The following is a 17,939-nucleotide window of genomic DNA, read 5'->3' on the forward strand; positions in this document are numbered from 1 at the left end:
AAGCCTGTCAGTGTTACCCCAGCAGAAGTTGAATCAGCAGAACCTGTCAGTGAATCTCCAACAGTAGTTGAATCAGCGGAACCTGTCAGCGTACTTCCAGCAGCAGCTGAACCAGTGGAAACAGAGAACACCCAAGAACAGAAGTCTGATGAAAAGGATATGACCTTGCCAGATGACAAACGTGAAACCTCAATGGTCGTTGACCAAGAAACACCCCCAATTATTATTCCAGAGAGTCTTGAAGTTGAAACTGATGTTAACACTCAGCAAAGCACTGATCAAGCAAATACACCACTTCATGTAGAAACTGATATAGGTACTGACACTACTGACACTACACGTAGGTCAGACCGAATACATAGACCACCTGGTCGTTTTCATTACCCTGAGTTAGGAAAACCCTTAATCTCTTTTGCACAAACTCTTTTGGAAGGTTTCAATAGAGCCCTTGACACTATTAATGATGGAACATATCCTATTGTTGCTATGTGAACTGATGTATTGGTATGATAGGCATGAAGGGACTCATGCAGAGTAAGGGGGGGAGGGTGTAACCCCTATGGAAAATGGGCTACTAAAATGCAATTATCTAGTATTGCCACATGAGGGCGCACTACCCTGTCCAGAGAGTAGTGAACCACCACACACTTCCGGTTCTCTCTTTTTTTTTCGACGCAACGTTTCCCTGTGAACACGAGTTTGATGAGCTCCGTGAATGTGATAACTTAAAAGACAAATAACCCACATAAAGTAACAAGTTTGACTCAAAGCAGTAAATCAGAAGTACCCGACACCACAAACCTGCCGGTGGAGCAGAAAAACAAGTGTTTTTCCACCTAGTGTTTTATGAGAAGAACTTCGGTGAGTGAACACGTTGCCCCTTGCTAGTTCAACCGTGTTAGCTATACCCAGTGTTAAGTTCCCGACAGTTATTCCTTTAAAACCAGTCGAAGTGACTGCAGAGAATTGTGTTCGTGGTAAATGTTTATATTGGAACTTTGGTAACTGGTACTTTTCTTCAATGTTTAACCCACTTTGGTGCATTTTGCATCATTGTGACTTTACTGGTTGGCGGATGCCCTGGCGTGCCGTGCTGCCTCCACAGTGGCACGCACCACCCTGGACATGCTGTCTGAACGTTCCAGAAGGAACATGATGTTATTAGCTCACAGTTAACTACTCGGTGAAGCTAGCTACCGAGTGGTGGCGATTTTCAGGGTAGCTGCCTTGTGTATGCTACTGTTTGAAGCCATATCTTTGTGATATTTAATGCAAAGAAAGGGAAATGTTTTCCTAATGATGTAAATATGTTGTAATAGTGTTATAGCCTAATGGTTACAAATTAAAAGGTTTAAAATGTGATAATACAGAAATGGACAATATATAAAAAAGTACAATTCATACTGTTTTGTTAAGACTGAGTTACAAACTTTATTGTTTAAGCCATGCAATATTTTCTTTGCAACTGGGAAGTAAGTCATGTAAATACTTACTGTATTTTGTAATATGGGTTAATGTGGTAAATCATTCACATTGCATTTAAAAGAGGGATGTATCTTTTCATATAAGTTACATGATAAATGAATGATAGAAATTGAATAATTGAGATCTCAGAGAAGAATACTTATTAGTCTACTGTTCTGTAGACTGGTTTTTTTTGGACATTGATTAGAATCCGATCCAAGGATGGCGAGCCGAGCCCATGGACTGGAGATGGTCGACAGTGCGGTGTGGCCAGCCGTGTGACCGCTTCAGGAGCCAGATGATCTTCACATTAACAGATACCAGATAAGAGGAACTTTAATACATTGCCTTTGACTCAACTTGATCTTCGAACTTCTAAATCAGATTTCGGATACTGTTTTTGGATATCTTCATATTTTTTGTGGAAAAGAAGGACTGAATTGATTTGGACTGAACTGGGAAAAGACTGAACCATTTCTTATTTTATAATTTTGTTATTTTATTTGAAGAGCTCTTCCTTTTGTTTTATTTTCCTTTCATTGATATTGCATTGAACCGGGACTAAGTCACATCATTGAAAGGTTAAAGCTGTGCAAAAGGTGCACAGCCGGTGTACATATAATTGTAAATCAATAAAACTGTCAACTGTTCAACTCCTTTTACAACGGTTTCCAGGTTACCATTTTCAGTTGTTCTATCTTGAAGCTTACCTCTCTACCGAGCCTAGGAGATATTTAGTGCTTTTTCTACAGGTCCACGACACAAGCGCTACATTTACATTTACAAAAAGAACATTCAAAGCTGATTATCATGTCAAAGTCAATATATGTTAGCACAGAAGATTGAAATTTCATTTGACTAGGCTCCAATGTGCAGTTAAAATAAAACTAAACATACTGATATAAACATCTACAATTAAAACAGACACACACATCATCTTGTCATCAAAGTCAGTACTTTGATTTCCTCTAGAAATCATAATGTAAGTTGTTTTAAATTAACCAACCCGAAAATGAAAACCATGTGCAAGTGCAAATTCAGTTATTGAAAATATTATCTCATGACCTTCCATGTAAAATTACTTGGTGCTACGAGCTAGCCTAGAATGAAACACAACTTTGACAAAGCTGAAGTAAGTCGTTTTTGAAGAGAAAAGGTACGATTTTAGCATGTTCAAGCACCCAGAATTACAACCACATTAATAATGTTTTAAGAAATCAAACCATTTGTATATACGTCAAAATTTCAGCGAGATAAGAGTATAAACATTTAAGCATCTCAATGGTCTTACCTCAGTGTACCGCAAATTCTGTGGAAAAGCTTGCCTGTGGTAAGATGGCCGCCCTGTGCGGACGTTCTGGAATACGCGGTGAGGCATCTAGTCTTCTATGTATATCTATGGGACAAATGGTTACTTTTCTGAGGCAGCCCGCCATGGCTGCAGGCTTTCAGTTGTGTCACTGAATGGTTACTTTTCTGAGGCAGCCCGCCGTGGCTGCCTGCAGGCTTATTTATTATAGCCCATTTAGTTAAAATAGTTGATATTAAATGTTTATAGTTATAGTTATGTGATGGTTGTCCTGATTTAGAATGTTTTTTTTTTTGGGGGGGGGGTTGCGCGATGTTGCACCCGGGTCCAGATTAGGGCAGAACCGGCCCTGGCTACATTTCAGGTGTAGTTTGTTTTATGAATGTATGTACTTGCATAGATGTGTACTTGGTCTTCCAATATGGCGCTTAACAAAATCTCGCGGCGCGGTGACGTCATGCGGTAGCCCTCGATACCAAAGTTGCGCAGGTGACGTCATCAGTGTGTGTGTGTGTGTGTGTGTGTGTGTGCCTAACTTGTCGTAGCCCCATAATATGCAGAATCCCACCAGCGGAACGTTGTACTAGTTATCAAAAAGACTTTACTACCATAGTACTACACTACTATGACATTACACAGAGTCTTAAGTAATACATTACGACTCGATCATTGCCATTCTGGTAACAGCAAATTTATAACGGGCCGTGTCCGCGACGTACAACACACGACGAGAAATGTTTAAACGACCATGTAAAGCTGTTAACATTCTGTTGGCTAATACAGAGCCCAACGCGGGGGGGCACGAGCGCGGGCGCGGGAAAAAAAAAAGGTCCCCCCAAAAAAAACCCCGAAAAAAAAAAAAAAAACGGGCGGGGGGCGCCAGCTGGGAGTTTCGCCCGGGGAGAAAATCACTCTAGGCTCGCCACTGGATGTAATCACTTGTCACTCACCTTTCCTGGCTTGCCCTTCATTCACAAACTGGTGCTTAACCACACCCCAGCTACCACAAGGTGTTTTTTGAGCATTCCACAACTTTCCCAGTCTTTTGTTGCCCCTGTCCCGACTTTTTTGGAATGTGTTGCAGACATCAAATTCAGAATGAGTGTATTTACAAAATAAAAATCCGTTTGAACATTAAATATCTTGCCTTTTACACAGTGTCCCAACTTTTTTTTAAATTGCGGTTGTAATACACAAACCCATATGCTTATGAGGCCAGGAGAATAAATTTTGCTTATTATTCTACAATTTTTGTTTCTATTCCATTTGGACTGATATAAAGACTGCAGATGATAATTCAGTACTGCACATTTTGCTTTCTGTATGTATAGATTATTTTTACCGCGAGGGGGCGACACTCACCTTTGCAAAAAACAGTACGTACCTGTAGATCCATTTTGATGAGAATTTCGAGATAGCAGAGCGGAGGGACCATTAATTTGGGATGATTTTAAGCCTAATAGAGGAAAGAGTTTGGTGAGTTAAAGCAGAACTACTTATTCAAATAAAATACATTTTTGTGCTCTGTGTATAAGTGATGAGTGTTCAGTAGGATGTTGTGTAAACAACAACAACAACAACAACAACCACAAACCATCATGAAGAGAGAACTTTTTTTTTAAAGTAAAAATATATGGGTGATCCAAAAACCACTGACTTTTGAAACTTCATGGGCTGTTTGATATTTAAAGCCACACATCCAATTCTTAAACGTCTAGATAGTGTACCTAATGGAAATTAGTCATTATTTCTTTAGTACACTTAAAGAAAGAGTAGGGCGTCATTTAGGACTGAGCCATTCTCTGATGAGAAGTCTCTTTTAAGTTACATCAATTATGCAAATCAAACAATTACATTTTTTCTTGTTGTTTATTAATTTTTTTTTATGAATGCAGCAAATAATTAATATGTTGTTAACCTTAAATGGGTTAAACAGACTATTGTGCCACACTTATTGGATTATTATCAGTTCTGGTTCTCGCCATTTATCTGAGCCAATCACTGCTCCTGAAATTCCAAAAACCATCCAATCAGGAGCAAAGGGCTGTGACCCTGTCTCCTGAGTAGTATTACTTACACTGGAGTTTTACAGCTTGTAGTCAGTCTCCTGTCTCTGAGCCATTTTTTTTTTGTGTGTGTGCTGGTGGACTCAAACTTGAAATCTCAACATGGTTGATGCTTTCTGTGCGACCTGGAAACTCATAGACAGCCAGAACTTTGATGACTACATGAAAGCACTGGGCAAGTAAAAATGACAATAATTATTTCTAAGGATAATTGAAAAATATCTATCTATCTATCTATCTATCTATCTATCTATCTATCTATCTATCTATCTATCTATCTATCTATCTATCTATCTATCTATCTATCTATCTATCTATCTATCTATCTATCTATCTATCTATCTATCTATCTATCTATCTATCTATCTATCTATCTATCTATCTATCTATCTATGAATAGATTTTTGAACAAAGGAAAACCAGACCAGGATGGATGAATAAAATGAAGTATATTTATTACATTTATGAATAACATGGACATTAATTAATTGACATCTGAGCCTGCATCTTCATAGTTTCAGCTTAACCTGCTGTCATTTATTAGTGCTGCGTTAATTTGTTCAATTTGCCAGGTGTTAGCTTTGCAACAAGGCAAGTAGGAAATGTCACCAAACCCACGGTCGTCATCACCCAAGAAGGGGACAAGGTCACCATTAAAACGTTGAGCACTTTCAAGAACACTGAGATCTCCTTCACACTGGGAGAGGAGTTTGATGAAACCACTGCAGATGACAGGAATGTAAAGGTTTGTGCTTGGAGAGACTCATGATGTTCAATTGATCCATTCATTTTAATCTTTAAGATCATGTTATTGGTGATAAATGTTAATAAATCTATGGACAAAAGTGATCATACCTGTACTTTTATAACATTTTGCAAATTCAAATTTATTTTCTGTCAATGAAATAATCCAATATGAAACACTAAATTAAAAAAATAAAATCACAAATATTATCTTATGTGCATATAATAATAATAATAATAATAATAATAATAATAATAATAATAATCTTTGAGAAACTGTGACTTTACTGTCAAAAAGGTAACCAATAAATCACACTGTGGACATTTATCTGTCCTAACAGTCCACAGTAACCTTGGATGGAGACAAACTTGTCCATGTGCAGAAGTGGGATGGGAAAGAAACCATGTTTGTCCGAGAAATCAAGGACGGAAAAATGATCATGGTAAAAACAAAACAAAAGCAACAACAACAAAAAACACTTATTTTCACTGGTATAAAAAAATGGATACTTTTACACACTACAAGTGCACTTTAAATTTCATATACTTATCATGTATATTCATCCCAACAAGAAAAGCCAGACATCTTTTTTAAGCTCTTATTGTTCAACTGCAGTTTTTCTGAAGCTTTATTCTATGTTTACATTATTTATTGTATATTGTTTTGTCAAGTACAGTGGATTCAATGAAATTCTGACTTGCATGCTCACATGCAACATTACATTAAACACAAGCATAATTATCTATATGAGTGGTGAATACCACAATGTCAAGGTAAAGTTATATTTTGGATGTTGGGGTGGTAAGTTGGTCATTTAAAGCGTAGAGTGTCTACAGGGGTAAGGAGTAAAAAGCTGAATATAAAAATGCACCATAAAAAACATAATGCTGCAAAAATGCTAAAATGATAGAAAGTGATTGTATTCTGTGTACTGTACACTATATAGTATATTCAGATTGTAGAGTATCATGGTATAGGACTAGGGGCGTATCTCTAGCTGTATCTGTTTAATGCTTCAAATATCCATATCAGTATCTGTATCTGTATTCAGGTTTATATCCAAAGTGGACGTGGCCTAAATTGAAGTTGTTGGGTTTTTTTTAATTAAATATCAACCCTACCACTATGTTCATGGAAACACTGGAAAATACCATGAAGGAATCCCAGGAAGGAGAAATGTCAGCACTGTGAGAATTGTGTGAATTCTGGCTCTAACTAATTCTGACATCTTCAACCTCAGCTACATCATTCATAATTGCACTCACCTACACCACACGTGATATTTTCAGACAAACTAGGTCAGATCTATTTCCCAAAATATAAGCAAACTAGTGGCCTGATTTAAATTGCCATCAACACTGACCAGGCAGATACTAAGGCTGAATGAATATAATGCTGTAAATGTATATACACGGACGTGGTCTTTCTTTTTTACACAAACTTCATATCACACCTGTATGAAAATAAAAACCTCTGAAACAGTTGTCCTATTGAAGATTTCTTTAAAAAAAAATTGTGTTCTTCCTATTCGTATTGTGTGTGTGTGTGTGTGTATACCGTATGTGTGTGTGTGTGTGTGTGTGTGTGTGTGTGTGTATATATATATATATATATATATATATATATATATATATATATATATATATATATATATGATTTTCATTTGTCCTTCACAGACTTTGACCTTCGAGGGTGCCCAGGCCATTCGCACATATGAAAAGGCATAATGAAACAACTCAAGGATGCTTCAGTCTTCTCCTGGCAACTTGACAATGTCCGGGCAGTGTTATTTTTTTCTCAGTATAAATCTAGACTATCCCATTTTAATTCATGGGCCATGTTTTTTGTAAACTGCTTTTTATATGAAACATGTGAGTGAGTCCTGATCGTTGAACATTTATATAAAGCTGACTCAAATACAAACTTGACAAGATCCTGAGTTTCTGCATCTTTCTTGTTTTCAGAAAACCTACATGTTGCATTTTATAGTCTCGCTTAACTGCAAAGTCCACTGACAGTGTAATAAGTAGCAATCAGATCACTGAATAGATAAGAATCCACATTATTATTCATCTCTTAAATGTAGCTTCTTATTAACATTGAGGCTGTATGCACTGTTGATATACAGAGATGCTAGATAGATAGATAGATAGATAGATAGATAGATAGATAGATAGATAGATAGATAGATAGATAGATAGATAGATCACCAAAAGCATTGCAATGACAACTAAATCACTTTAAAACATTAAAAAAGTAAAACCTTCACAGCATTTGTTCCTGGCCCAGTCCACTATGACTACAGTTATTATTATGAAAGTTAATCATAAAAGTCTATTAATAATATTATTTTTGTCATATTGTGTGAATAAATTTAACATCTCATGCTTGAAATATTATTTTCCATGCCCATGACTTATGCATTATAGCTCATAAAAATGTACATTTTTAGTTCCACGACATTCAAATTCAAATTTTCTGACGATCATGGGAAGAAGAAAAGTCAAGTTTATTTTAATAGCGCTTTTAACAATAGACACTGTCAAAAAGCAGCTTTACAGAATTTTAGTGACTTTAAACATGAGCTAATTTTATCCCTTATCTATCCCCAATGAGCAAGCATGTGGCGATGGTGGCAAGGTAAAACTCCCTCAGACGACATGAGGAACCAGACTCAAAAGGAAACCCATCCTAATTTGGGTGATAACAGATAGCGTGATTATAACATTTTTAACAGTTTTAACATTAAGTCTGTTTTGTTGATGTTATAAACTGTTCATTGATGGAAACTTTGATGGAAAAGCAGATTGCCAGAATAATATTTCTTAATACTGTAATAATATTACAGTGATTGCAAAGCATTACTGTTGTTCCTCATAGGTCTTAGAATTATTCTTTTTTCCCCTCACTTTTCTGTGATTAATCCATTATAAAGCTGCATGAACGAGAATGTAAATGTTGTGTTAAAAAAATAATAATAAAAAGGACTAATTTCTATGAAGTTGCATCTGGCAGCTGTTGTGGATTTAAACACTAGTTAGATCAGAAGCTCATACACAACTAAAAGACACGGCATCATAAAAGCTTTTTGGTATGAATTGGTTTTGTTTGTTACAATGGAATTGTTCTTATTTGTTGCAGATAAGTAAAACAGTCAGATCTGTTTTTATCTAGTGCATATTTGAGTGAAGAAGCCCATTTATGTGGAAGTGAAGTGATAAAATTGTGAACAGCTAAAACACTGGGTTGAAAGAAACTTTCAGGCTGCACCTCAAGTCAAGAAAATACCATATTATCCCTGTATCTGTGCAAAAATATCTTGAACACTTTTGAATGTTTTAATTAGATATGTATTAACAAAAAGACAATTAACTCTATCAACAGAAATATAGACAACACTAAACCAAAGCCATGCGATAATGTGTAATTATGTCAGTAAAATGCATTTAATGCTTATACTGTAGTACTAAAGTAATGATACTTGTACAATCCTGATTCCAAAAAAGTTGGGATGCTGTGTAAAACATATAAAAACAGAATGTGATGATTTGCAAATCATGGAAACCCTATATTTCATTGAAAATAGCCCAAAGACAACATATGTTGATACTGAGAAATTTTATTGTTTTTCTGAAAAATATATTCTCATTTTAAATTTAGTGCCAGCAACACGTTTCAAAAATGTTGGGACAGGGGCATGTTTACCACTGTGTTGCATCACCTCTACTTTTAACAACACTGTGTAAAGGTTTAGGAACTGAGGAGGCCAACTGCTGTAGTTTTGAGAGAGAAATGTTGTCCCATTCTTGCCTGATATACAATTTCAGTTGCTCAGCAGTTTGGGGTCTCCTTTGTCTTATTTTCATTTCATAATGCCCCAAATGTTCTCAATGGGAGACAGATCTGGACTGCAGGCAGGTCAGTTTAGCACCTGGACTCTTTTACTACAGAGCTATGCAGTTGTAATGCATGCAGAAAGCAGTTTGGCATTGTGTTGCTGAAATAAACAAGGCCTTCCCTAAAAATGATGTCATCTGAATGGCAGCATGTTGATCCAAAACCTCTATATATCATTCAACATTAATGATGCCTTCCCAGGTGTACAAACTACCCATGTCATGTGTACGAATGCACCCTCATACTATCACACATGCTTACTTTTGAACTGTGTACTGATAACAAGCTGGATGGTCCTTCTCTCTTTTAGTCTGGAGGATGCAGTGTTTGTGATTTCCAAAAAGAATTTCAGATTTCGATTCGTCAGACCTCGGGACAATTTTCCATTTCACCTCAGTCACCACTTCTGGTGGTGTTTCTGGATATGGTTTATATCTGGTTTTAACTTGCATTTGTGGATGCAGTAATGAACTGTTTTCACAGATGATGGTTTTCTGAAGTGTTCCTGAGTCCATACAGTGATTTTCACTACAGACACTTGTCTGCTTTTAATCCAGTGTCACCTGAGGGCCTGAAGATCACAAGAATCCAATGTCAGTTTTCAGCCTTGTCCCTTGTGTACAGAGATTTCTCCAGATTCTATGAATCTTTTAATCATATGATGTACCATAGATCATGTGATCCCCAAATGCTTTGCAGTTTTACATTGAGGAACATTATTCTTAAATTGTTGCACTGTTTGCCCACGTAGTCTTTCACAGAGCGGTGAACCCCTCCCCAACTTTACGTCTGAGAGACTCCGCGTCTCTGGGATGCTCTTTTTATCCCCAGTCATTTTACTGACCCGTTGCCAATTACACTAATTGGTATATATATATATATATATATATATATATATATATATATATATATATATATATATATATTTTACATTACACAATTTTTCCAGTCTTTTGTTGCCCCATCCCAACATTTTTGAAATGTGTTTTAAATTCAAAATGAGCAAATGTTTTTCAGGAAAAAAAACCCCAATAAGATTTCTCAGTTTTTGTACTTTTTTTTGTACTATTTTCAATGAAATATAGAGTTTCCATGATTTGCATATCATCATGTTCTCTTTTTATTTACAGTTTACACAGCATCCTAACGTTTTTGGAAATACAGTTGTGTGTATAAGGACAGAAAATAACTTCGAATTGGTTTCAAAACAACATGATCTTATGTTGGCATATTCATAATACTGTATTTTACACAAGCATGTTGGAGTATTCTGTTGTATTAAACAATATTTATTCCAATTTTTAAATAGCTAGTTTTGATGAGCCTGTGCCCACAGCAATCATGGAATTTCTGATGTTGTAGACCTTCCACCTCAAGTGCTGACACTTTATGCATTCTGAGATGCTTTTCTGCCCACCACGTTTGTAAAGAGTGGTAATGTGAGTTACTGAAGCCTCCTGTCAGCTTGAACAAGTCTGGATATTCTCCTCCCTCCCTCACCAAAAAGACGTTTCTATCTGCAGAGCTGTCACTCACTGGATGTTTTGGAATATTGACCTGCATTTGCTTTATTTTATGCATTGTGCTGCTGCGTGAATAAGCAGGGGTATGCTTTATTACCTTCAGTATGTATAATTATTTTTTTACAAGCTGAGTACTAAATACATTTTTTCTCTGATCCTCCTTGCAATTTGGTATGGATTTGGGTGTTCCCCCCTTCTTTTTTCTTTTCTTTCTTTTTTTTTTTACATTGGCAACTAAATTTGCATTTCTGTTCCAGTGCTTCAGTCATGCTTTGAAAACAGTCTAAATTCTGGGCTTTTCTTTTGTACATTGGCAACTAATAAAAAAAAAAAACTCCATGACCATTTAGTGTTAGCCAACTTTATCAACTACTGAGTGCACTGAAAAGGGCAGTCTGGGAGAGGACAATCTGGCCTCTGTTTAATGCATCTTCACTTGACATCTGTGAATATAAACTGGGTTTGTGCTCATGGTGTGCACTCGGTTCAAGGGAAATGACCTGTAGTAACCTTTGTTTGGCGTGAGGCGACTCATCTTGGCTTGGAGGTAATCACATAATCCCCCAGGTGTCATTACGTAGGAGCGTCATTCGATTGATTTGCCCCGGCCCTTCCTATAAAATTCTAAATGAAAATGTGGATATGTCAGGCAAGGTGAATATGGATTTTTTTTATTATTTTTATTTTAAACAATGGATATCACAACCAATTTCTGAGTAATCAACATTTTGAGAAATTCCTCATTAATATCCTTCTAATTAGTTATAGGAGTTAACATTTTCCTGAATACAATTTCATGAATTCATGTCATCTAGAAACTACAGATTTTTGATTCTTAATGTAGAATGAAATTAAAAAAAATAGTGATAGTAATTGACATGTAGTATATCATAATGACACGTAACCTAACATTCACAGTAAACAAGCTTTTCAAGGCTATATAATCTGACATGATTATGACAAGTGGGCGGAGCTTAAATCCTTCATGATAGCTGCTATGTTTTGGATAATACCGTGGTAATGAGTGGAGAAAAACAGTACAATAAACGTTTCCCTGCTTGCTCGTAGCAGATCATAATCGTAATCGAACATTGTGTGTTACTATTTCCTTTTCTGATCCTCCAAACCTGTTACTCAATGCACTATGGAATGTAACTCATGTGTTGTTATCTCACAGCAGGCTACTAATTCAACAAAAGCATCTGAATTGGACTGGAAGCTAATCGGCCATGGTTTTCTGCATTCAGACCAAATGTAGGCCGTTGAACACAGCGCAGTGGCTTTCTACCCATAATACACTTTAAATGATCCATCTGTTCACCTTAATATGAACTTGTCAGTAGGATTAGCGAGTACATGATTGGTTGTAACACAATGGCATGCTTTTGAAGCGATGCCAAATGAGTGCTCATGTCATCTTTATTATTTGAATTGCTTGCTAGTGGTCTGATGTGGGCTGAATGTCTGTCAGCTTGGCCCCAAACACTGATTGTCTCTCTCTGCATGCTAATGCTCAGTAGGATGTGCTTTATCCCTATTTTCTGAAAATACTTTCACCAAACTGTGTGTAGAGGAATAGCTCTTCACAATACAACTGTTACAACTGTTTTTACAGTGGCCTGGATGTCCAAAACACATTAACAACAACAACAACAAAAGGGAACAGCAAATCAGAAAACATAGCAACCACACAACCAAAGAGAGGAGCGAAAACTCAACATGGAAAGGGTAGGTTCTTCCTGAACATCACATGATCATAGTTGATTGGACACACTGTACAGCTATTACAAGATAAATGAATTGCACTTTTTCAGTCTGTTATTTTGTTAGCCTAGCAAAAATGATTTAATAAGCTGCTTACTTATGATATCATCATGAGAAGTGATTTTTTTTTTCTTGTGAATAAGCCAGCTTTCTTTAGGTGGGTTTGCAATGTTCTCTTATTTATATTAAAGGAATTGGAATGAAGACATGAAATTTCCTTTTTATTTCTGAAAGGAAACCAGATATTCAAATGGAATTAAGACATATTGACTAAAATTGAAATATGTGCAAAAGTGTTGAGAAAATATGTAGTTTTCAGAATTACAATACACATTCACTGGCCACTTTAATAGGAACTTGTTCTTGATCCTAAGATTTCTGTTCTTGGCTGGCAGGAGTGGAACCCAACGTGGTCTTCTGCTGTTGCATACTGAGATGCTTTTCTGCTCACCACGGTTGTAAAGAGTGATTATATGAGTTACTGTATCCTTCCTGGCAGCTTGAACCAATCTGGCCATTTTCCTCTGACCTCTCTTATCAACAAGACGTTTCCATCCACAGAACTGTCGCTCACTCAGTCTTTTTTCTTTTTTGCACTATTCTGTGTAAACTTTATACCATCTGTTCCATATGTTTCTTTCTCTGCTCTTACTTAATTTCTTTTTTCCCTTTTCTTTTTGTTTTATCAGTGACTCATTTCATTTTGTTCCACCTCTCCATCCATTCTTTCTTTGATCTTCTCATTTGTCATTGTAGAAATAGTTTAAGGTGGGTGGAGCACAGAAGCACGGCAGGCCAGAACTGAGTTCTCACAAAAACTTTTATTGCGCTTTTCAGCGTCTTATTTCACTCACACACACACACACACACACACACACACACACACACACACACACACATGCCCACACACACACACACACACACACACACACAAGTGTCCAGGTTGGGGAGAGCTCCCTTCCTCTGCTCTCCCTCTCCTCTTATAGGGCGCAGTCACTGGGGAAGACACACAAACACAGGTTAATTCCCATCAGGTGCAGTGATTCTGCCACTTACCTTCCCTGACTCTGCCCTCCATTCACAGACCGATGCTTGACCACGCTCCCGCTGCCACATACCCCCACCACCTGACTCAGGCCGGGTAGCCATCCGGCCTGCAGCTGACTCCCCTCCCCCTTGACGGGAGAGGAAATCTGCCACGACCATCTGCATCCCCGGCCTGTGGACCACCTCGAACTTAAATGGCTGGAGTGCCAGATACCAACAGGTGATCCGCGCATTGGCATCCTTCATGTGGTGGAGCCACTGCAGGGGTGCGTGGTCCAAACAGAGGGTGAAAGGGCGCCCTAGCACGTAGTACCGGAGGGCAAGGACCACCCACTTGATGGCGAGGCATTCCTTTTCTATTGTGCTGTACCTGCCCTTGCGCACTGACAGCTTCCAGCTGATGTACAGCACTAGACGGTCCTCTCCCTCCACCTCCTGGGACAGAACAGCCCCCAGCCCTCTGTCCGACGTGTCCGTCTGCAAAACAAAGGAGAGCGAAAAGTAAGGAAGTAAGGGGAGTGTAACAGTGGCCCCCCACAAAGTGCAGCCTTTACCTCAGAGAAAGCCCGCTGGCATTGCTCCATCCACTGGACCGGATCTGGTGCCCCCTTTTTAGTGCGATCAGTCAGCGGGCTGGTGACGTCTGAATAAAATTAGGTATAAACCTATGATAGTAGCCAGCCAGCCCCAGGAACTGTCTCACCCCCTTTTTGGTCTTGGGCCTTTGGCAGGCCACAAGGACTGCTGTCTTATTGACTTGGGGACGCACCTGCCCATTGCCCAAGTGGAAGTCCAGATACCGTACTTCCACCCACCCAATCGCACACTTCTTCGGGTTGGCTGTGAGCCCTGCTCGCCTCAGCGACCTAAGGACAGCCCTCAGGTGTTCTAAGTGCCGCGGCCAGTCATTACTATAAATAATAATAGCATCCAAGTATGCGGCTGCATAGGTGGTGTGGGGGCGGAGGACCCTATCCATAAGCTGCTGGAACGTAGCGGGTGCCCCAAACAGCCCAAATGGAAGCGTGACGAACTGGTGTAAGCCAAATGGTGTGGAAAAGGCCGTTTTCTCTCGGGATAGCGGAGTCAAGGGGATCTGCCAATATCCCTTTGTCAAATCCCGTGTCGAATAAAAATGAGCCATGCCTAGTCGATCGAGCAACTCGTCAATACGAGGCATTGGGTACCCATCAAATTTAGACACCTTGTTGAGTTTTCTATAGTCCACACAGAACCAGACCAACCCGTCGGCCTTGGGAACAAAGACCACCGGGCTGCTCCAGTCACTGTGGGACTCCTCGACGATGCCCATTTCGAGCATGGCCTCGAGTTCTTCCCGAACCACCTTTTTTTTGTGTTCGGGCAGTCTGTAAGGGTGGCTGCGCAGTACTACCCCCGGGGGCATCTCAATGTGGTGTTCTATGAGGTGGGTGTGGCTGGGCAGGGGCGAGAACACGTCAGAAAATTCTGTCTGCAAATGGGCGAACTCCATGAGTTGGGTCGGGGACAGGTGGTCTCCACAGGGGACCAGAGCGGTGGGCGATGTCAATTTTCCTTTTTGAACCTCCGGCCCCAGCTCCGCCTTCTCTGGAACCACCAATGCCACGGGGACCTCCTCGTTCCAAAGTTTTAACAGATTGAGGTGGTAAATCTGTAACGCCCCACCCCTGTCCGTTCGCCTCACCTCATAGTCGACATCCCCAACTCGCCATGTGACCTCAAAGGATACTTGCCACCTGGCGATCAATTTGGAGCTCGATGTGGGCAACAACACGAGTATTTTATCTCCTGGTGTGAATTCCTTAAGGCGCATGCTCCTGTCGTACAGATGGACTTGACGTTCTTGGGCCTGCCACAAATTCTCCTGGGTTAGGTGTGTGAGTGTGTGGAGTTTGGCACGCAGGTCGATAATGCATTGAATTTCATTTTTACTTGTTGAAGGTCCCTCCTCCCAATTTTCATGCAGCACATCTAGAATGCCACGTGGCTTATGCCCGTATAATAATTAGAATGGGGAGAACCCCGTGGAGGCTTGTGGGACCTCTCGCACTGCGAATAACAGGGGCTTGAGCCATTTATCCCAGTTGCGTGTCCTCGCTTACAAATTTCCGAATTATGTTCTTGAGGGTGTGATTGAATCGTTCGACTAAGCCATCCGTTTGTGGGTGATAAACGCTGGTGCAGATAGGCTTAATTCCCAGTAACCCATAGAGTTCGTGCGGTGTGTGTGACATAAACGTAGTGCCTTGATCAGTCAGAATCTCTTTGGGAATTCTGACTCGGGAGATGACACGGAAGAGTGCTTCTGCAATACTGTGTGCTGAGATATTGTGAAGAGGCACTGCTTCCGGATATCGCGTTGCATAGTCCACCAGAACTAAAATAAAGCGATATCCTCGTGTTGACCAATCTAATGGCCTGATGAGATCCATCCCAATTCTTTCGAACGGGGTCTCGATTAATGGCAGAGGGTGCAAAGGCGCTTTTGGAATGGCCACGGGATTTACTAACGGGCATTCGTGGCACGCCGTACACCACCTACGGACATCGCCATGAATCCCTGGCCAATAGAACCAGGCTATTATTCGGGCTAGTGTCTTATCCTGCCCCAAGTGTCCGGCCATGGGATTAAAGTGAGCCACCTGGAATATAAATTCCCGGCAGCTCGGTTCCTTAGTCTGAGTGTCCTGTGTCACTTGTGTCACCGAACCTATCCTTAATAATGGAGAAATGGGGGAACGACAGGGTGGCGTTTGGCTGGAGCATTTGACCATCGATTACTCTCACTTGGTCAAATGCATGCTGCAGAGTTTCGTCTCGCGACTGCTCCAACGGGAAATCTGCAAGGGATTCCCCGAGAGAGGGAGGAGGAGCCTGCTGCTCCTCACTCTGACGCGATGATGACAGACGGCTCTGTGACAGCTGCTCCCACCAATTATGGCAGGCCCCACTCTTCACTAAATGTGCCATTAATTCCCTAAATCCCAGCCAATCAGTCCCCAAAATTATCGAGTGGGTAAGGTGAGGATTAACCACCGCCTTTACTCTAAATTTCTCCCCTTGAAATAGAATGTGGACCGACACTAAAGGGTAGTTGTGAACATCCCTGTGCACACACAACACCTTCACCAATTGTGCTCTCCCCAATGCCTCATCTTGCACCAGGCTTTGGTGGATTGAGGTCTGATTACAGCCGGAGTCCACCAAAGCCTGATACATATCCCTTGGATATTCACCGGTATGCGATACGCTCCGGCCCGATCGAGGGTGGTTCCTGGCATGTCGGGGATCCAGACCACCGCGCCCACCTTCATGGCCGAGCACTGATGCTGGAGGTGCCCTGGCTCCCCGCAGCACCAGCATACCAGCCCAGGCTCTCCTTCTGCACTGGTGTTCCGGAGCTCACTCACCTGAGGGGGGGAAGACACAGACACGGAAGTAGGAAACAGTAGGGCACCGCAGGTGTGGCGGGCTGGCTGGGGTGGAGCCGGCCCCCCCCCTCCACGGTGGGGGAATGGGGCGAGGATGAGGAACAGAAGGGGAGAGAGAGAAAAGGGGGAGAAGAGGACACATGCTGTCCTGCCGTTGGAACAGCCGCCATATGGTCCTCCGCTAGCATGATGGCCTGATCCAGCAACACCGGGCGATGGCACTGAACCCACTCTGCTGTTCCTTCTGGAAGTCGGGCAATTAATTGTTCCAGCGCCACCAGGTCGATGATTCCCTTGGCGTCGCGATTGTCGGCCCTCAGCCACCGCCAGCAGGCATCCAAACGCGAACAGCCAGCCAACCTCCTCCAGGTGCAGCATGCGGAAGCGCTGCCGTTGCTGCTCTGGGGTGTGCCCCACACGTTGGAGGACAGCCCTGCGGAAGTCGGCGTAGACCAGCCGGCTGTCAGCGAGGAGCTGTAGTGCGGCCAGCTGCGTCTCGCCTGTTAGCAGGGGGAGGAGGCGCACCATGCACTGTTCCACCGGCCAACTGCTGCCTGCTCAAAAAGAGCGAGGAAGGCTTCGGGGTCATCATGTGGACCCATCTTTGTTAGGGTGAGGTGGGGAGGGTCTGCGGAGGTGGTGATGGTGGACCCTGCAGACGCGAGCAGGTGCCGGAATGCCTGGCGATCTTCC

General features: G+C 40.9%; 1 protein-coding gene across 1 annotated transcript; it reads left to right on the forward strand.

Moving 5' to 3' along the window:
* The first annotated feature begins 4,941 nt into the window (after positions 1–4,941).
* fabp7a (fatty acid binding protein 7, brain, a) lies at positions 4,942–7,311 on the forward strand. The gene is made up of 4 exons (XM_060932922.1): positions 4,942–5,014; positions 5,412–5,584; positions 5,925–6,026; positions 7,261–7,311. Exons 1-4 carry the CDS (start codon positions 4,942–4,944, stop codon positions 7,309–7,311), a joined length of 399 nt encoding a protein of 132 aa, XP_060788905.1.
* Positions 7,312–17,939: the final 10,628 nt, after the last annotated feature.

Source organism: Neoarius graeffei, chromosome 11 (assembly GCF_027579695.1).
Source record: "Neoarius graeffei isolate fNeoGra1 chromosome 11, fNeoGra1.pri, whole genome shotgun sequence".
NCBI lineage: Eukaryota > Metazoa > Chordata > Actinopteri > Siluriformes > Ariidae > Neoarius > Neoarius graeffei.

Coding starts and splice junctions, on each gene's coding strand:
- fabp7a (XM_060932922.1), top strand. CDS start 4,942: ATGGTTGATGCTTTCTGTGCGACCTGGAAACTCATAGACAGCCAGAAC. Junction 5,585..5,924: donor CAGATGACAGGAATGTAAAG/GTTTGTGCTTGG, acceptor CTGTCCTAACAG/TCCACAGTAACCTTGGATGG. Junction 6,027..7,260: donor AGGACGGAAAAATGATCATG/GTAAAAACAAAA, acceptor TGTCCTTCACAG/ACTTTGACCTTCGAGGGTGC.